The sequence below is a fragment of the Passer montanus genome, unplaced genomic scaffold (assembly GCF_014805655.1).
Source record: "Passer montanus isolate IOZ18808 unplaced genomic scaffold, ASM1480565v1 scaffold17, whole genome shotgun sequence".
Classification (NCBI taxonomy): Eukaryota; Metazoa; Chordata; class Aves; order Passeriformes; family Passeridae; genus Passer; species Passer montanus.
The window spans coordinates 14,137,041-14,155,445 of NW_024364270.1; the positions used below are offsets into that span (position 1 = coordinate 14,137,041).

The 18,405-nt window shown below is 35.8% G+C and overlaps 1 protein-coding gene across 1 annotated transcript in view; it reads right to left on the reverse strand.

Moving 5' to 3' along the window:
* The window catches only part of NUP205 (nucleoporin 205), a 45,672-nt gene that overhangs the window by 18,562 nt on the left and 8,705 nt on the right, over positions 1 to 18,405 (reverse strand). The window contains exons 8-24 of the mRNA XM_039704156.1: positions 18,067 to 18,242; positions 16,038 to 16,154; positions 14,724 to 14,861; positions 13,589 to 13,739; positions 12,613 to 12,818; positions 11,048 to 11,230; positions 10,335 to 10,385; positions 9,538 to 9,747; positions 8,654 to 8,753; positions 7,011 to 7,148; positions 6,582 to 6,771; positions 5,782 to 5,902; positions 5,195 to 5,276; positions 4,601 to 4,765; positions 2,538 to 2,662; positions 1,534 to 1,648; positions 394 to 543 (exon numbers count right to left, since the gene is read on the reverse strand). Coding sequence (XP_039560090.1) covers positions 394 to 543; positions 1,534 to 1,648; positions 2,538 to 2,662; positions 4,601 to 4,765; positions 5,195 to 5,276; positions 5,782 to 5,902; positions 6,582 to 6,771; positions 7,011 to 7,148; positions 8,654 to 8,753; positions 9,538 to 9,747; positions 10,335 to 10,385; positions 11,048 to 11,230; positions 12,613 to 12,818; positions 13,589 to 13,739; positions 14,724 to 14,861; positions 16,038 to 16,154; positions 18,067 to 18,242 — 2,418 coding nt within the window. The remainder of the gene's footprint in view (positions 1 to 393; positions 544 to 1,533; positions 1,649 to 2,537; positions 2,663 to 4,600; positions 4,766 to 5,194; positions 5,277 to 5,781; positions 5,903 to 6,581; positions 6,772 to 7,010; positions 7,149 to 8,653; positions 8,754 to 9,537; positions 9,748 to 10,334; positions 10,386 to 11,047; positions 11,231 to 12,612; positions 12,819 to 13,588; positions 13,740 to 14,723; positions 14,862 to 16,037; positions 16,155 to 18,066; positions 18,243 to 18,405) is intronic.

Consider the following 18,405-nt stretch of genomic DNA (forward strand, 5'->3'; position numbering starts at 1 on the left):
CAATTCATGTGTAGCTATTATCTTCCGCATGAGAGGGTTGACAGCTTGTGACAGAAATTAAGACTGAGAAACTGTCTTAAACTGTTTACCATGGAAGACCCTCCACTGTCTCTATTTTGTAACGATTCTTAGTGGCAGCTCAAAATAAATTATGCTACAATTTTATTTTTTTTAATATTGCCCCTCCTACCTAATAAAAAGTTTTTAATTTTTCTATCAGCAAGGAACAAAACGATGCCCTGATTTCTTTCACTTTGGAGTCTACAGCCACCATTATCTTTCTTCCCATACCACAAATGAACTGTCCCAAGCTTATGAAGAAAAGAATTCAAATGAAGTCTCTCATTGTCCATTTATTCCAGCCTATTTAGCCTCACCACAAGCTCCTCTTACCCAGGTATGGTTTCACAGGCATGTCATCGAGCAGCAGGTGCAGCAGCCTCTGAGTGTGGGAGCGCTGGCGGTTCAGAGACGTCACTCGCATTTCGATAGCTGCAGTCTTCATCAGCCAAGACATTTGGTTGAGTGTTGAAATCTCGTGTTCTGGACAAGGACAAGGAAACAATTATAGAACTGAGCATAAATAATATTACTTATAACAAGGAAAGCATTTTTCACTTGAGAAAGCTTTTAGAAGATGTCATTAGTTATTATTTGCTTACCAGTTGTTTACAAGACAAAAAGACAGAGATCTGACAAAAGCCAATAAATGAACATGTGGTTATTAAGAAAACAAATCATACACATATATGCAATAAGCATATACACATACATAACAAAACTGGATCCAACCAACTGTTAGAACAGTCAATGTGAAGAATGCAATGCTTCATGAGCCAATAGGGTCAGTTACAACTTCAGTGAAAATAACCAGGCATTTATCCAAATGAACTGTAGCTTTAATCAAAATTGGTGACATTGGAACATGGATCTCCTAGAGTCTTTCTATATTCATCCAGTTCAGATTCCTAAGCTACATAACAATAATCTAAAGCACTTGATACATGCTGGATATGTGTACTTGAATGCTAAGTTTACTGTCATTGAACTGACTGATGGTCAAGCATGTGATAAAGTACATTTATTCAGTTTAAGACACCTGAGAAATCTTGATTTGAAATATAAAACGTACCTAGTAGCTTGAACGTACTTTATTCAAAGAAAGGGGTGACACCAGTGGTTACAACCATCAGCCTTATATTTCCTTGGTTCTTTACAACACATTTACTTTTCAATTTTTTTTTTTCTGTAGGATGATCTAACAAAACTACAATGATAACTGCAATATAAATGAGGATGTGGTTCTGGAGACTTAGTACATTCAAAAGCTAACATTCTTTTTCAGAAGTTCAGCCCTAATAAACTGAACTTCTTAAGTAGGGAGAGTTTAATTTTTGCAGAATTAAACAATTAGCAGAGCCTGCAATAAATTCAGATTAATAATGGTATCTATGGTGGTTCTTTCACTCACAAGGAGTCAAAAAATTAATTGAATTTTAAGCATGCACAATCTTATCAGAGCATAAAAATTACCTTTGATAGAAAATGGCAAGTACTGCAGCTGAGTGAATAAGAAATCCTGACTGGTCCTCAGGTATCTCATAGTGGGACCTGAAGTGTCAGAGCATGCACACAACTGATAGATCACCTAAAAATCAAAAACAGTAGATATCCATGTATGGAATTTATTTTAAAACAAATCAACCACCAAATCAAAAGAAGCATAATACTGTTCTACTGCTCAAACAATATTATCAGTATTTACAGTAGATTTTCCATCAGCTTTCTTCAAAGTTGTTATTTGTAACAGATGTTGAATTATGATATTAAAGGACTACCAGTATGTGGATGACCACAATGGCTGTTTGATCACAACATGACAACAGATGAGCCTGTTTGTTCAGCTCATTTAAAAATGAGTCTTTTTCTGTCTGCACATCCACCAAGACAGGAAATGTAATAAATTCTTCCTGCTTCTACAGAACTGCCTTTTGCTTTTAATAAAAATGTTTAAAATCCTTTTGTAGAGCCCATGGATTTTCAACATGATACAAGTGTGTAAGCATCAGCTACCTCACACATCAAACTCAGCTGTCTCCCCCACCTGACTCTCTCAGCCACACATATATACATTCTTTCACGGCTACAGAATAAAGCAGAGAATTTCACTGGATTAGTTGGAATTTTAGGTTATTTGCTGTCATACTACACTTCCAAAATTTTTAAAAAAACCCTAAAAATTGGCACATGTTACAATGGACTTAGAGGCTGACCAAAAATATTTAGGTTAAGTATACCCTAATTCCAAGTTTCTGAGATGAGTGCAGATCTTTTGATTTCTGTGATGCTGCAAGATACTTTTTAAACAGAAAAAGGTAGAATAAAAAGAGTTCAAGATATATAAAAACTTCACATATTAATTTTAAAAATGAAACTATTATCAGAGTCCTCAACCATCTGTGTTCACCAACCAAGAAACAGCCAATTTTATTCAGAATCTACTTTCAGTGTATGCCAACAGAAAATATGCTGAATACCTGGTAACAGAGTTCTGCAAGATGGGGAGATTCCCGAACTGCTGTAGGCCCACTCCTTGTTTCAGTGCCCTTCTCCAGTATGTTCAAAATAGCATGAAGGCAAGTCCTTGGGCAACCCAAGACACCTGAAAACAGAAAAATAACTTGACATTCTTGATCTTACTTTCCTCCATAGCCAATATGGGTCAAGTACACACAAACACAGAACGTAAATTGGTCAGATACCTTGTGCTACACTACACTGCCCCACAGAGCTGCAGAAAAAAACATCTAGCAAAGTTGTATCACCATTACTTAAAATCAAAGAAGGAACCATGTTTCAGCAAAAACCTAATGAAAATATTTATAGACTGTAGGCTTTTGAGATGCTAGTGAATCAATTTGAATTCTTGCTTTTATGCTTTTAACAAGAGCCATTTGACAATTTCAAAGAACAGCTTTAAAAAATTCCTGTCTTATTTTACAAATACAGCCATTATATGACTAATTCTCCTAAAGGCACCTGACACTGCAACCAAGTGGACTAGGGAATAGATTCAAATCTATTCAAGTCAAAATCCTTTTTGCATTCTTCCTTTAGCCAATTAATTCTTTAATTGATGCAAAAAGAGGTCCTGAAGCAGTAAAAGCATCAATAATCAGAGTTCTTACAAGGGAAATAACCTCTGTTTGAACATGCATTATTTATATTTTAGCAGGAAATTATTATCTTGAGGTAAATGTCTTTATGGTCATTATTTCTTCACATTATTAATAAGAAAATTGAAAGACATGGGCAAGGTCTCTCACACCCTTGAGACAGATTTCCTCATCACTCACCTAACACACGTTAGATACCCTGTAAAATTGTGTGGGTGCAGATCAGTTACCGGTATTGTGTAACCACAGATATTTCACAACATCTGAAGCAATAACACTCAGGTCCTATCTACTCTTCATTTAGAACTATGAATAACTAAAAACTGCTGGTCCATAGCATCCAATACAAACCTGAAGATAATGAGAAATATTCTTCTCAAAAAACTAAAATCAAATTATTGAGTGTTGTTCAAATTTTTTTATATAAAACATCCTTTAAAACAGTTGAGAAATAACCTTATATTTCAGACTGGAAGGGACACCATGACATCTCAACACCAAACTTCTGCTAGCTATGATATCAAATTGCTCATGGCTTTAGACAGTTGGGTCTTGAAAACCTCCAAACATGAAGACTGCATGACCTCTAAAGCCAAACTGCTTCACTGTCTTCTGGTGAAAAAATTTCACTTATATCCAAATTGAGCCTCTCTTGTTTTATTTTATGCCTACTGCCTCTCATCTTCCTGCCACATGCCTCTGTAGAGTCTGGTTTTATCCTGTCATTTACATCTTTGCAGGTGTTCAAAGATTTCTATTAGGTTCTCTCAAAGCCTTGCTCTTTTCGAGACTTCCCTCAGCTTCTCCTCACAGGCTGAGTAATCCAGCTCCCTGATCATCCCTGCTGGACTTACTGAGTCTGTTCTGTAAAATACTAATTAGAAAACAAGGAGGTAAACAAGACACATAGTAACACACTACTGCTCTCACTAATTCAACTTGAAAGCAGCAGCAGTGGTATTTCTGAAGTTTGCATTGTCACACACATATAAGTAACATATTTATATAGTCCTAGCACTAGAATGAAATCCCACATGCCCTAAAAGGTTTTTTTCTACAACATTAAAAAACAAAAACTGGTTTTCTTTCCTATAAATAATTTTGAACAGAAGCTTGAGGAAGGACAGAACAATAGCCAAGAAGCAGAACCAGTGAAAAGCAACAATCTCTTTTGTAGGTTCACATGTTGTCATATGTAGGCACAACTTGGATCATCAAACAAACTTCTTTGTACTAGGGACACAACTACACTGCATTTGAGTATTAATACATCTTTTCATGTAGCTTTTGAAGACTTGAACAAGGCCCATTGTTTTATTCTGAAATTGAAAAAGAACTGCTTTTCCCCATGAATTTCCCAGTAAATATTCTCAGTGTTGTTAACAGAACTTATTACATGGCAGATCAACCTTTCCTCTTCATACCTGGATCTTGCAAATTTGTGGTGCTGACAGGTTTCTTTAGTTCAAATCCTAAGAGATACAGAGCTAGGCTGGGAGGACTGCACTCAAGAGAGGTGATAAGGAGATTCAGAATATGGATCCTTGTTTCATGATGGATTTGTGCCCGCTTCTTCTCTGGCTCCAGCTCTTCATTAGAAAAAGGAAAGAAAAAGGAGAAAAAGCACATATGGTGACTAATGAAGTAAAAAAATCCATCTAATAGAGTAATCTTCAGTGTCTTCAAATTATATACAAGAATGTTGAGGGATGAACTTATATTACAGCAAAGAGATACAAGAACAAAATTCCAAATTACTGTTAATACAGCTGTAAAGAATATATCCAAAGCAATGTTAAATACTCATCTTCTGAAAACACTCAGTTTGGAGTTAGCTCATCATACCATGGACAAGCTTTAACAAAGCACAGGTGCTTTTCATTATGTTAAAGGTCCAATTCCACAGAAAACATAGGAAGACTGTTTACAGACTTAAGAGCACTTTTTATGCTTTTTTCATTAATTTCATTCCATGCAAAAGACAACTGCAAAGTCATTTCAAGAAGCCTTTTACATACCTTCATCTGGATTAATTAATTCTTCTGCATCTTCGTTGTCTAAACATTCCACAAATCCAGCCATCAGCTTCTGGCTAACACTCTGTATTCAACAATGGATGGATGGAAATGAAGACAATTTTAAGAGTAGAAAACCAAATACTTTTCACCATTCCCTTCATGTAAGTTGACAGAACTTTTAGACAAAAATTATATAATCTACTTAATAAGCAAGAGTTAAGAGTCACAGCTGTTCTAAGAACAGGTTAGCAATTAGCCAGTGAACAGAAAAAAAAAAAATCTACCGTTGTTACATATGCTTAATTATTCTTACAGACTGAAGACTATAAAGTCACAAAAATATCTCCATATCTCAAAGAATATTGCCCTTTTTCTTCTTGAAAAAAAACAATGATTTTGTATTTTTCAATTAATTAATTAATTGCTTTCCCAATGCCACAGTAAAAGACGTTTGATAAGTGGGTAGATATAAAACAAAATACAGTATTAGTAGTTGACCTAGAAACCCATCCTTTAAATAAACATTATGAAGCCCCAGTATGTCTCCATTGGTTTCTCTTTCCAGATTCAAAGAAACAGATACTTACCTGATCATGTGTGAAATCACCAACTAGTTTTATCTGGATGTTGGAATTATCAGAAATACAGCACAAAATCTTGGCACTTTCAAAAGCTAGTTCAGGATTGCTGTTTCCATGGTAAAGATACCTTCAAAGACACAAAATTATGGCAATGAAATTGTTGAGAATTTAACTTTTTCAAGATGGCAATGCACAGGTAAGAAATGAAACAACATTTAGAACTAAAGCTTTTACAAATCAAATCACATGAGACAGCATTAAAGCTTCAAATAAAATTTCACTCTACATGACACACTGAATGCTCGATGAGTAGGCTGAGTAGGGATAACAATCTTTCCTGGAATTTTTATCATTCTTTTTATCTAATACCTACATTAAACACTGCTGCAAAAGTTAAAAAAACTGCTTGTAAGCATTTGATACAGTAAATAATAGACAATACTAAAAGAGTAAAACATGGCCAACAACCAAATTCACTGAATCTTCCCACTCTTTGGTCCTTTGGTGACAACCAAGGTCTGGGGCAAAATGAAATTATATGCAGGGGAACCATTGAACATAAGGTAGACAGGAAGATATCATGAGAGGGGGGAAATTCAGAAAGAAGAACTATAAATGCAGATCCCAATCTTGCACTAGACAATCACAGATCATACCACCTGTGAAGACATCTCCCCTCACCAAAAAAACTTCATGAGATGCTCTGTGTGAAGAGGAGCACTGGCGAGTGAAACTAATGAAAGGATCCAGGACCCAAACACTTCTGTGCCTCCAAAAGTCCTCCCTTCTCAGTACTTTGCACATACCTAGCAATATTCACCACGTGATCGGCCTTTTTAGTGCGAGGATTGATTCCTTGAAGCAGCTGCTCCAGGGGCGTGACAATAAGGGAAAGGTGGCTCTCCCGCAGCAGATCCATAAAAATGTTCTCCTTCTGTAGGGTTAAGTTCAGAAGTGCAAGGCAATACTGTACAGCTTTCTCTAAATGCTTCTTCCCTGCAGTGCAAAAAGAACATGAGAAATACAGAGGAGAAGAATAGACTACATTCATAAATGTCATTCATCAAGTCTTGCACCAAGAAAAAAAACCTCTCGGTTGTTTACCGGCATGAAAAGTCCCCCAAAATACAATTTTTATATGCAAGAGATGCAAGGTACAGATATGCAATGTTAGCTTTAAATCCTACTCACTATACATTCTGATTTCACATGAAAAATTAATTCTAGGCACATACCAGGAAACGGAGCGTAAGTATCAAGCTGCTTAACCCCTTCTTCTAGCAAACTAAGACAAAGTTCCAGCATTGGGGACTCATTCAATAGATGATACATCAAATTGAATCCAGGTGGTTTATATGCTATTATTTCTTCTCCTAAAGACAGAAGGAAGAAAAAAAATATGTAACCTCCAATAAAAACTCCTTCTATTACTCAAGTTAGCATAAGCTACAAAACATAACAGCCCACATGGTTCTAAGCAATATCCTTTGTACAAAGTCTTCAGCAATTTTCTTTATACAGAAGCCATTGAGGAAATTTTAAAAACTTGGGAATAGTTGTAAAGGCAATTAGCATTACTTTCCAGTATCTAACAGCAAAATTTCAAATTTAACCCCAAAAAAGATCTTGGCAAAAAGAAACTGGAAAAAGTTTACATCTCCCCCCCACAGCCGAAACCTGCACGAGGACCCTGAATGAGAGAAAAAGTATTTCCAGAAGTCAAAGAGAATGTCCATTACAAATTCCTATGACTGTTGTAATAATATATGCAAAAACAAAACTACTAGCCTAAAATTCAAAGACAATGATATTAAATAAAAGGAGAAGACTAATGCTTCTAATTTATCTAGGCTCTTCATGAAGAGTGTAGATAAAAGCAGGAAAACAGTAAGAATCTTTTTTAACACACAAGTGAGAACAAGGGTACAAGGGTTTCTTTCGGCACCAATTTTAAAGATGCCCTTCTTCCATTCATTCTGTGTGTGCCACTGCACCACACACCAACAGAGAAGACATGCCACTGTGGAGCCACACACTCAATCTGTTTGAAAAATGCATCTACTCAAAACTAGATTAACCCACTTCCGCAACATATCATGTAACCCACAAATAATCACACAAGTTGAAGGATTAGCTGAGGATAGGAACAAGCTAACAAGTTTTCTGAGCTAGTTTTGCTGCCAAGTACTCTTTGTCAAAGTATGAGGCACACAGGCCTTCCAACTTTAAAGTTGTTTTCAATTAGAAAGTGTTTCTCACAGCGTTGCTACAAGAAAAAAAATCCACAGGCATCAGGATGGAATTCATTATAACAAACTTTGTTTCAAGAAAAAAAAAATTAAAGCCCAAATAAGCCCTGGATTTCCTATAATGAGGCAAGTGTAATCTACTTTAGCCTTTTAGAGAATAGTTGCTCAGAATCAAATGACTTCAAGTCACAGTTCCACCACTACTGTCTGCTTTCAATAAATCATGTATTAATAATGTTAATAGTAAAGGTTATCTCAAATACAATGCTGCCTTTAAATTAACCCTACAAATAGTGGTGATTTAGATATAGACCAAACAAGTCCAGAGGAAAAGCCAAAACTGAGGTGCTGTTCAATTGTCAAATGTTGCTCTTCAAACAAATCAGAAATGAAAGAGACAGAAGTTATCCACCTAGCAGAGACAGAGAAGCAGAAAACAGTGTATACGAAGATCTACTGAGTCAGCAATGCAAATCTCAATACTACATGGAAATTTTTTTAACATCTTCCTGTTTTAAAGTCTTGGTCTAACTTTCCACCAGCTTATTTGCAATATTACAGAGATCCCAAGACAGAGGGAAAACAGAGCAAAACAAGCTACAATTCTGTTTGTCAGTGAACAAGTTAACCTTGTAACTCCACGTATTGGTCCACAAAGTCTTCAAGTTGAGGTTCATAGTCCCGCAGTAATTTGTAAAACACTTCCAGAACTACCTCGGCTACTTCCCACTGCAGACAATGAGAAAATAAATCATACACAGATGAAGGCTGATTCTGAAGCAACAAGGCAAAGAACACAAGACACAGTGCAGTGATGCACTGGATCAGAATCATGGCTAGCACTTGAAAATTAGATAGTCATACCAACAACACTATACTTCATCATGTCAAATCATTTGAAAGCCCAAGCTTTTTTACTGAAGTGAAAGGGGAACACTGAAACAGATTTATTACCTGTTTTAAGCTCTATTATACAATATACATATCAGGATATAGCATTATTGGATTTATTGCTTATTTAGATAAGCAATAAATAGTTTTTATTAGGTATACAGCTAAGAATAGATCAAGACTAGCCAGCTTCCAGGATACAGTTTAGCATGTGCCTCCACCCGGAAGTATTTCATCCAGAACCAAAGCCAAATTTGGTTGGTTGAACCAAGTCTTCCTTGGTTCAGCAAGTCAGAAATATTTTCTGAAGTAACATTGAGAAAAGGACAAATCTGACTTGTAGATTTGGGCATGTCATGTTCAGAAATCATTAGCCATGTAGTAGACTTCCAGAATCCTGCACAGCAATTTGAAATTTAGGAATATAAACTTCTTTTTTAAAAGATACTTTATAGAGGTTCCTTTGAAGTATATCCTGACCCATGAGTTGAAATATCACCTGTTTACAGAATCAAAACACTATCAAGTCCTCTAGGCTACTTTTGCACAGCTTTCTCAAACAGATCTAAACCACATCAACAACTATATCCTAAGGAAAAAAATATTTTCAAACAAAACTTACTTTTTCAGCAGCTCTCCGGTAAGCTCTGGTGCGGAATCGGAGAAAGACAGAATCCCTGAGGAACTGGAGATAGGGATCAAAGCCTGGAGGGCGGAGACCTGCTCCCAGGTTAGCTGGGAATGAACTCTCCACTAGTGTGCTGATGAGTCGACAGAAGGCTCGGGTTAAGGGATATTCCTCACATCTGGACTCAATCTCATTCAATTCAACCTTCCCAGGAGGACAGCAAAAAGAGGAGGAGATAAATCACAAATTTTGGGGGAGGAAGAATCATGTGAGAAATAATATGATAGCATAATCTGTGGATTACTTCACAGTGATTCAACTTAGCAGCATTTCTGTCTACAGTACAACACAAACAGAGCAAAAGCAGCAAAGCATCAGTACTGTTATTGCAGTTCAGAACACATATTCATTTCTGAGCTACTAGAAGATACACCTCAACATTTACCTACTTTGTTTTTATTTACCACTGTTGTTAGATGCAAAGTGAGCTATACCAAGATGGAACAAAAGTGAGTCCAGTTTAAGAAAATCTTAGTGAGAAGTGCTCATGAGGAATCTGAAGGTTTAAATGCTGTTCTGTTACTAGTATGAAGCTGAACTACATGCAAAAATTGGTAAAATTTTCCAGAAATTACAAGCAGTCTTGAAAGTAAATTACAAAGTAGTGAAACAACAGTGTCTGTTAGAAAAGTTTCCCATGGACACATGAAGGAGAGGCAGCCTCAGCAAGTGCTTCCCAAATGCATATGCAGATGATCAGAGAGGCTGCCAAAGTACAGAGAATCTCTTACCTCAATACCAATTGCTTGTCTCTGGCCTGGACTTCTCACAGTTTGTAATATCTTCAAAACAGAAAGAGAAATGAAAATAGACCAACACATTTCACATCATCAAAGTGCATCTCCATAATTTTTATCAGGAGTAAAAAACAAAGATACTTATCACATTTTAGACCTAAGAAGAGGTTTTCTAAATCCTTTTAAAGGATAAAAAGACAATATTTTTCTGTCTGAGAGGCTGGATTATGTTTGACACTTGTATGCTTCCAGCTTTGTGTTCTCCAAGATCTGCATCACATTTTCACATTAATGATTTTTATCTTATATGGGGTAGGGGAAAGACATTTCCTTCATTATCTCTTACAACAGTATATTTTAAGAAATATCATAAATTAGGAAGCAAAGGTGGTGAGATGTCATTATTGTCCGTGTCTCTTATTAGCAACTAAAAATAAGGCAGCAATTACAGTTCAAACAGGACTGTTAGGAAACCTGTATTGATGGAAAATAAGCACAGACAATGACATTTCTGAGGTAACATTATCATTTTCAAAATAATTTCAAAGCATTAACTGCTTGGAAACCATTCATTAACTGCAAAAAAATTATATGCAACACTGCCACAAAGAACATTAAGGAGGAAATGCAGTACTATTTTGAATATACTACTGGCAATTTCAACAAACTCAGATGCACCAGTCTAAGCACTGAAAATCCTAAGATACCTGTGTATATTCCAGGGACTGCCAGAGTGAAGCAGCTATTTCAGGAGATCTTCCAAAAGCAGTAAGGGTTTCTAACAGCTCTGCTTTCAAAATAGGAGGAATGCTGCACTGCAGAAGTCCCAGGATGACCACTACTGGTGTCCACTGAGGGTGCTCACAAAGAGCCAAGCGAGCATTCTCACTCTACAGAATAAACAGAAAACAGAACTGCAGATTATCACTTTGAAGGTTTTTCAGGTCTTACAATCTCTAATTCACAGTTCAGTACCAAAGACTCTGCTTCGTATTTGAAAGTACTTAAGATATCAAAAGAATAGCAGACAATTCCAAAGCCAACCATTTCAGTTAAACAAAAAGCTGAGTATAAAGACTTACAAGTACTAAAATTGTGCCCATCCACACAGAAAAATCATTTGGATAACACAAGCTTCTTATAACAATCCGTTTTTTAGTAGACACACATTGATGGAATTAGTCTTTAAGTACTTACACTCTCTCTAGCAGCTTCATCAAGCATGGGTGGAAATTCATGGAAATACTAGTAAAATACTTTTACTAGTATTTTCATTACAAACATTCTATATATTCCTATTTCTATATATTTCTGTGAACTCACACTTCATTTGCATGTCTTCTAAGAACTTGTATCAATTTGTTTTAGTCTAAGAACAGGCCTCTGGCCTCATCAAATGGTAGTTCGCTGCATCCTCAAAACAGATTTATCTTCATCCCAGATTATCATTTGATGATGCCATGAAATAGTAGTTTTAAGAGTTCCTTTTTCTCCATGCATATCCAATGCTGATATTACAGTTCAAACGGGATCACTCCATTATCATTATCACCATAGATGATTTTTACAAAACATATTTAGTTTCACTGATCTGTCTTGTGTTTGTGTCAGCAAAATGAAGGCGATCTCACTATATCACAAAACTTTTAGGCTGCAAAATCTGATGGGTACTTAAGAGCAGAATTCTACACTATTCAGAATTACACATACAATTCACAATACAAAATTATGCACTGCAATTTTATTCACCTGCAATTCTCTACCAGTCAATTAATTCAAATCATTTTACACCCTTGGTTTGGGGACATTTTAAATCATAACCCTGGAGGCAAGTTCCACAGCTGATCAGATTCCTTGCCAAACTTCTACCACTTCCTTTTGAATTCAGCTATTACTTTTGCTTTTTCAAACTCATAAATTAAGGTTAAAGAACTTTCCTACTCCATAGTGATTTATTGTGACTATACCTCACTTCTGAAAGACATCTCCATTACCAGCACAAGAGTCAAGGAAGCAAGAAAATCAGCAATAGCGACAACACAGGAAAAGGCATCATCTTGTTCTGCTTCACCTACACCTTCAGTGTTTGGTCATTACAGTTATTCCTGAGATTCCCATAATTTTGGAGTTTACTAATAAAATGACAACTGCTAGATAAATTTTGCTTACATATTTTTTTTTTTTGGTGAAGGAGAACTTCAGAGCTAAATGATGATGATTTGCAAGGGGAAAAAAAAGTGTTAACAAAGAAAACCAAATAAAGGTTACTTACCCAATTGACAATAACAGTGGTCAGCTGCAAAAATGCAATTAACCCATCCTGCTCTTTCTGTGTGATGCCTCGGAGAGGCAGGTGACGGTACTGGACACTGTCTGCACTTGGCAAGTCTTTCCTTAAGTGCTCATGATAAAGCATCAAGGAGTGGAAGAAATGCTCCCAGGAGACAGGACTGCCACCTGCTCCTTGGATGTTTTCCGCTAGAAAAATGACAAACAGGTGATAAGATTTTCTTTCTACTCTTCCACAGGGTGAAAAGCAGGGTAACTAAAACTAAAAGGAAAACTTTCTTATCTAAAGGAAAAAGTAAAGTTCAAAGGAAAGCTATTGTATACAAAATTAATCATTTATGTTTGGGGACTTTTCCTTGTTTATGGGTTTTTTTGAGACAGAAAGGTGCTAATACAAAGAAGTAGTACAAGTAAGTTCTGTGTTTTATGAAATTGAATCTTTGCAGCATTATTTCTATCTTCAAAGTAGGGGTTTTTTTATAATTTGACCAATGCAAAATGAATGCAGAGCACAGGACAGACCAGCATCTCTTACTTTGAGAAAGTGCTATTGTATTACATGTATCAAAAAATTCTAACTGAACAAAGTGCTTCTGAACAAGGATCAGGAAAGTTAGCTGTATTTACAAAATATACTATGTCACTTTAAAACTTTATTTATTTTTTGTTTCATAATAAGCAACACTGACATTCTGCATTTCTTATGGTGCTAAGACATGGGATTTTTTTTAAAAAAAGCATTATTTCAGTAGGTGAATTTCTGACTTGGTGCTCAGACATCTAACTACCTCATCTGTCGGGTTTTTTTCAGATTACAGTTTCAAGTAAAGACTTTCAATTTCAGCTTTGTACTAATAATGAAACGTAAAAAGTATGAGGCCACAATTCATCTCAAATGAGTCTTTGCACTTTTCGAAAGAAAAGGAGTTGAGAAAGAGCTGAAGAGTCACTTCTCTTACCATGACTACTGCCATTGACTTTTAGCAAACTAAAGCAGTAATGAGCACACTGAGGCCCACTAGCCAGTCCCCGCAGCATTTTCAAGTATGGGATGTAAATTGTGGAAGGAAGTAGATCTCCCATTTGCCTAACAAACTTTGACAAGACAACCTAGAACAAATAAAGATCAGTGTTTAAAAAAAAAAAAAAGGGAAAATCTGAGTATTATAGGAAAACATTAAGAAGTAAAAGTCAGAAAACAAATTTTACTGTAATGAGGGTGGGAGAGACAAGTTCCTTTGTAGTCTGGCCTATTCAGTCAGACATGTTTGAAAGAGGAACTAAACAAAATAACTCATGTGACTGCAGAATATACTAACTCTGCAATTCTGTATTTCTAGTAACAAAATTTACGTCAACTCCTAAATATTCCACAGGAATATTATTAGCACATTTCACAGTGCAAGTTAAGCAAAGAATTCAGTGTGCTTGTCACATACCTGAACAGCAACTCACACACACAGTGGTTCCTTTCAGGGTCATTAGGCTTGCTTGCATCTGGCCCTAATTTAAGTTGCCAGTATTCTGGGTGGGTCTTGGGCTGTGTCTGATTTGTCTCATACAAGGTTTTGCCTAGCACTGCACAGTCCTTCAAGAAGCATTGAGGGCTGATAGCACCCAAGGTACCCAAAGAGTTTTTGGAATATCTGCTTTATCTGCTTAGATTATTTCTTCGTTCTAATTTTAAGTTCTGTCTCTTATGGACTACAATTTTTGGACTTCAAATAATTAAAATATCCTTAGGAAGTTTTACTCCCAAAAAGACATGTAGAAGTCATCAGACAAAAAACACAAGAGAACTATCAGAATCCACTTAGCAACTATAACAAAACCTAAACATGTTCACAGAGGTTTGTTAGTACTCTTTCTTGCTAAGTTTATTGACAACCATGAATGGCTGGCAGTAGCTCATTTTAGGGCAAGCAACAACAACCATGCCATGCAGAGCAGGACACATGCAAATCAGTCACTGAAAAAAGGTAAGGTCTTCTTAGAGGTTATCTGTAATGAGGATACCAAAAAATCTGTTGCTTGAGGGTTTTTTGTTACTTTGGTTTTAAGTTCCTAGTAATTACTCAAGAAAATCGAGATAACCTGGCGCTGAGGGGGTCGCTGGTGAGCTACTCCAAGGTAGGAGCCCATGATGGTGGATGTCTGCAGGGGCTCCGACGGACACCAGTACTCGTGGGCAAGCTCCAGATTAAAGGGGTCCTTCCTGTACAACTCAGCGATCTGTCAGAAAAAGGAAGATGCTAGGGAAGTATCAACTCCAGGAAGAAAAAAACCAATGATTTCAAAAATAAGCACTGCTTCTACATTAGCTAAACACATCTGACAGGCAAAGCATCGCAAGGCTGTTGTTCTAGTTCTTAAAACTTTCTGAAAATTACAGCTTCTAAGTAACAGCATTAGAACTAGTGACAGCAAAATTCAAAATGCACATATCAGTGAAAATTTAACAACTTTCTATTTAATTATTTTGAATTAAATCATTGCTAAAAAAATCCAGTCATTTCTCCTTAAAGAACCATATCACAACCTTCATACATTAATTTTACAAGTTAGCCAGTATCATAGTTAGAAACCTTATCTGCTATCTGAACATACAAATTTCTCAGAGCAAATTTTTATTTCTTCATTTAAGTTTACTATAGCTATATGAGCTGCTTAAGAAAGCATTTCACTACAAATTTTCCTGATGTCCTATAACCTGAAGGAGTATTTTTGGGAAAGACTATAATACAAGCTTTTAAATTACCAGAAAATATAAAACACCTCAGTTCAGTATGCAAATCTGTTTTTCAACATGGATTTTTCTGAAAGTACAGTTAAGTAACTCTAATAGCTAATATTTAAACTAATACAAATATTTTTATATCCATTTTATTTTTATTTTATTTTCTTTATTTTATTATAAATAGGACAAAAATCATTGCTTTAAATGTACATTTATGGTCAAAACCCTCCTGAAATAAGGGAATTTGTAATTTCATCAGCCTTGATGGAGTCATCTTACCGAGCCTATACAGCAAATACAAATCAGTCTTCCCAAACTCTCATTACAAATATAGCAACACATGAGAATTATTTAAACATTTCAATTATTTATCAGAGTAATTGTCAACAGTGGGGTAAAAAACCTCTAAAACCTTCAAACGTAAAAAACATTGCAGTATTTGCTTACAAAAAAATAATAAAAACCATGACATTAACATCAGAAACCAAGGCAGTAAATTAACTCTTTTATATGACAAATTATAGAAAAGTGTCTCTACTTAAGGAAAAAAAATTAATCCCAAAAGGGAGAGATCCAGCACCATACGGTATCATTCAGGTACAAGTTTCAGATGACAAATGGAAGTCACAATCATTATCTGTCAGAGTAATTTGCAAGAAAATAAGGCTTACTAGAAGCATTAAATGCTCCAGATCTCTCCGAAGGGAAATAGGTGGATCATTTCCCATCTGAATACTCATGTGGATCATGCGAGCATCTTCGTCAGCACGGTTTCTCAGCTGTTTCACCTGCAGGATTTATGAAGTGGAAAAAGAAACAGTGGTCTATATTTAGCTAAGAATGAAATAGACCAGAAATAATGGAATTGTCTACAAGGCTTATTAAAGCTAAGAAAGCAAACGTACTTGCACAAACATGACAAGAATATTAAATTTGTTCTATTTTTTCAATGCTCTCTCCCTCCCAAGAGCTTGCACTCACAGTTATAGTCAATCACTTGCTTACTGCCAAAGCCCTCAGCTCATAGAAAAAGCCCTGAACTTGTATCATGGGAGTTTTTCCTAACTGACTGCACCAGATACTTTGGTTTGGCTCCAAAAGGTGGGCCCTTTTCCTCTTTTTAATTTAAGAGCTAGACAGCTTAGTTTCAAAGGATGCTAGACCATTACTCACCAGGACTGAAAAGAAACCTGTAACACAAATGCAAACATGAATGCAAAATATTGATTCCTGTATATAGATCTGTGGATTGCATGCTTCTTCACCATTAAAAACTACTTCTACTTGCAGCTACTTTATGACTTGGAAAGGTCTGAAATGATGTAACTTTGAGTTACTCTGTCTCAGCCGGAACAATTATCACATGTCAATAAATGCCGCGGGAAAAATAAGAGAGAAGAGCAAGAAGAACGGCAGCAATTTTTTAAGAAAAAGAAGCCATTTTATCAGCATCCTAAACTTCTTTGTGCTGAAAACGTTAATTACAGAACAAAAACCGGCTGACATTTAATTTTAAATCCAAAAAGCTTTTGACATGAGATCCCAACAGAGGTTTACAGAAAACAAACCATCATGAGATTAAAAGTATTGTTAAATATTAAGGAGACATTGAAGAACAAGAAACAGAAGCCAGCAACCAATTCAACACATAAAAAATAAAACATGTTGACAGTCAATAAAGACTAGTTCATAGTCTACAAGATATCTCAATATGCAAAACTGAATGAGAAGCAAAATAATTGTGTCTCATTGGGAAAAAATAGTTTAAAATAGTAATAACAAGAAAAAAATATTAAAAACTAGAAATAACTGTGGAAAGGGTCAAAGCAAACTAGCTAAATTGGTATATTAACTGAACAAGAAAAAACCTGTTGATAAGTTAAATAACTAATTATTTTATAACTAGTTATCAAGTTCTGAATGAAAATAATGGAGGCAACCAAAAGATTTACCCAGATCATCACTGGCAAGTAGCATAAATGCTAAAACTATGCAAAAGAATTAATTAAAATGCTGACTTAGAGAGTTAAGTAAAACTGAACAAAGGTTAAACAGACACACAAAGCAAAACAAAGATCCTGCAAAACAGACACTTCTTTTTACCTAAAATTTGAGATTCAGTAGAAACAGCTGAGGACATAAGCCAACCACTACCTATCAGCAGTTAAGACAAAAAGTTGCCTTGTAAGGCTATACCTCAATTACCTACTAACAATTTTCTGTGAAACAACTAGTACTGGCTTTTATCAAAGTAGAATGCAAGTCAATGATCTGATTTTGTCTCATATCCTGTATAACAAAATCCTGCTTGTAATGAACATCTCTCTTCATCTTCAGGCATTAGCTACAACCAACTGAAAATCTGAGCCAAAATAGGAAAAAAACCAAAAAAACAAAACTCAAACTGAAATGGAATTTCAACATTCATTTAAATTTTAATCATGTAAAAAAACACTACTACCAGCATAAAAGCTTGTTTTGCAAATCTCACCACACTGAAGTGTTTTAAAAATCACATTCTGCATCAGTGTGCAAACCAAACCCCAAACATTATGGCTTCTATAAAGCGAACAGGTTTTCAGAAGCACAGGACCTCAAGCTGAGCATCATGTCTGAATCCCTGCCACCTCATCCAAGTAATCGAAACATTAAAGAGATGCCCACATTTCTCAGTAAGTGCTATTCACACAAACCACTTACTTTCATTGGCATGAGTGCAAGGAAGTCCGTGACAAGGTTATGGATTTTGCGAATGTAAAATTCCTCCTGGTAGAAATTTTCAGACGCCACAACAGATTCAGTCAGGAACAGGAAAACGTAATCAGCAATCGCTAGCTCTGCCATTGCCTCGTCTGCCTCAGTGAATTCTGCTAGAGCTGGGCAACAAAATTCACAAGAAGGGAAGAAGTGAGTAACAATCTGTTACCAAATAAATGTATTTCAGGATACATAGCTGACATGCAAATTTCCACGCTTCTATCAAATCTGTTTTTTCTACTCCAGATGAGAACTAGACTGAAAAAAAAAGATAAATTAATG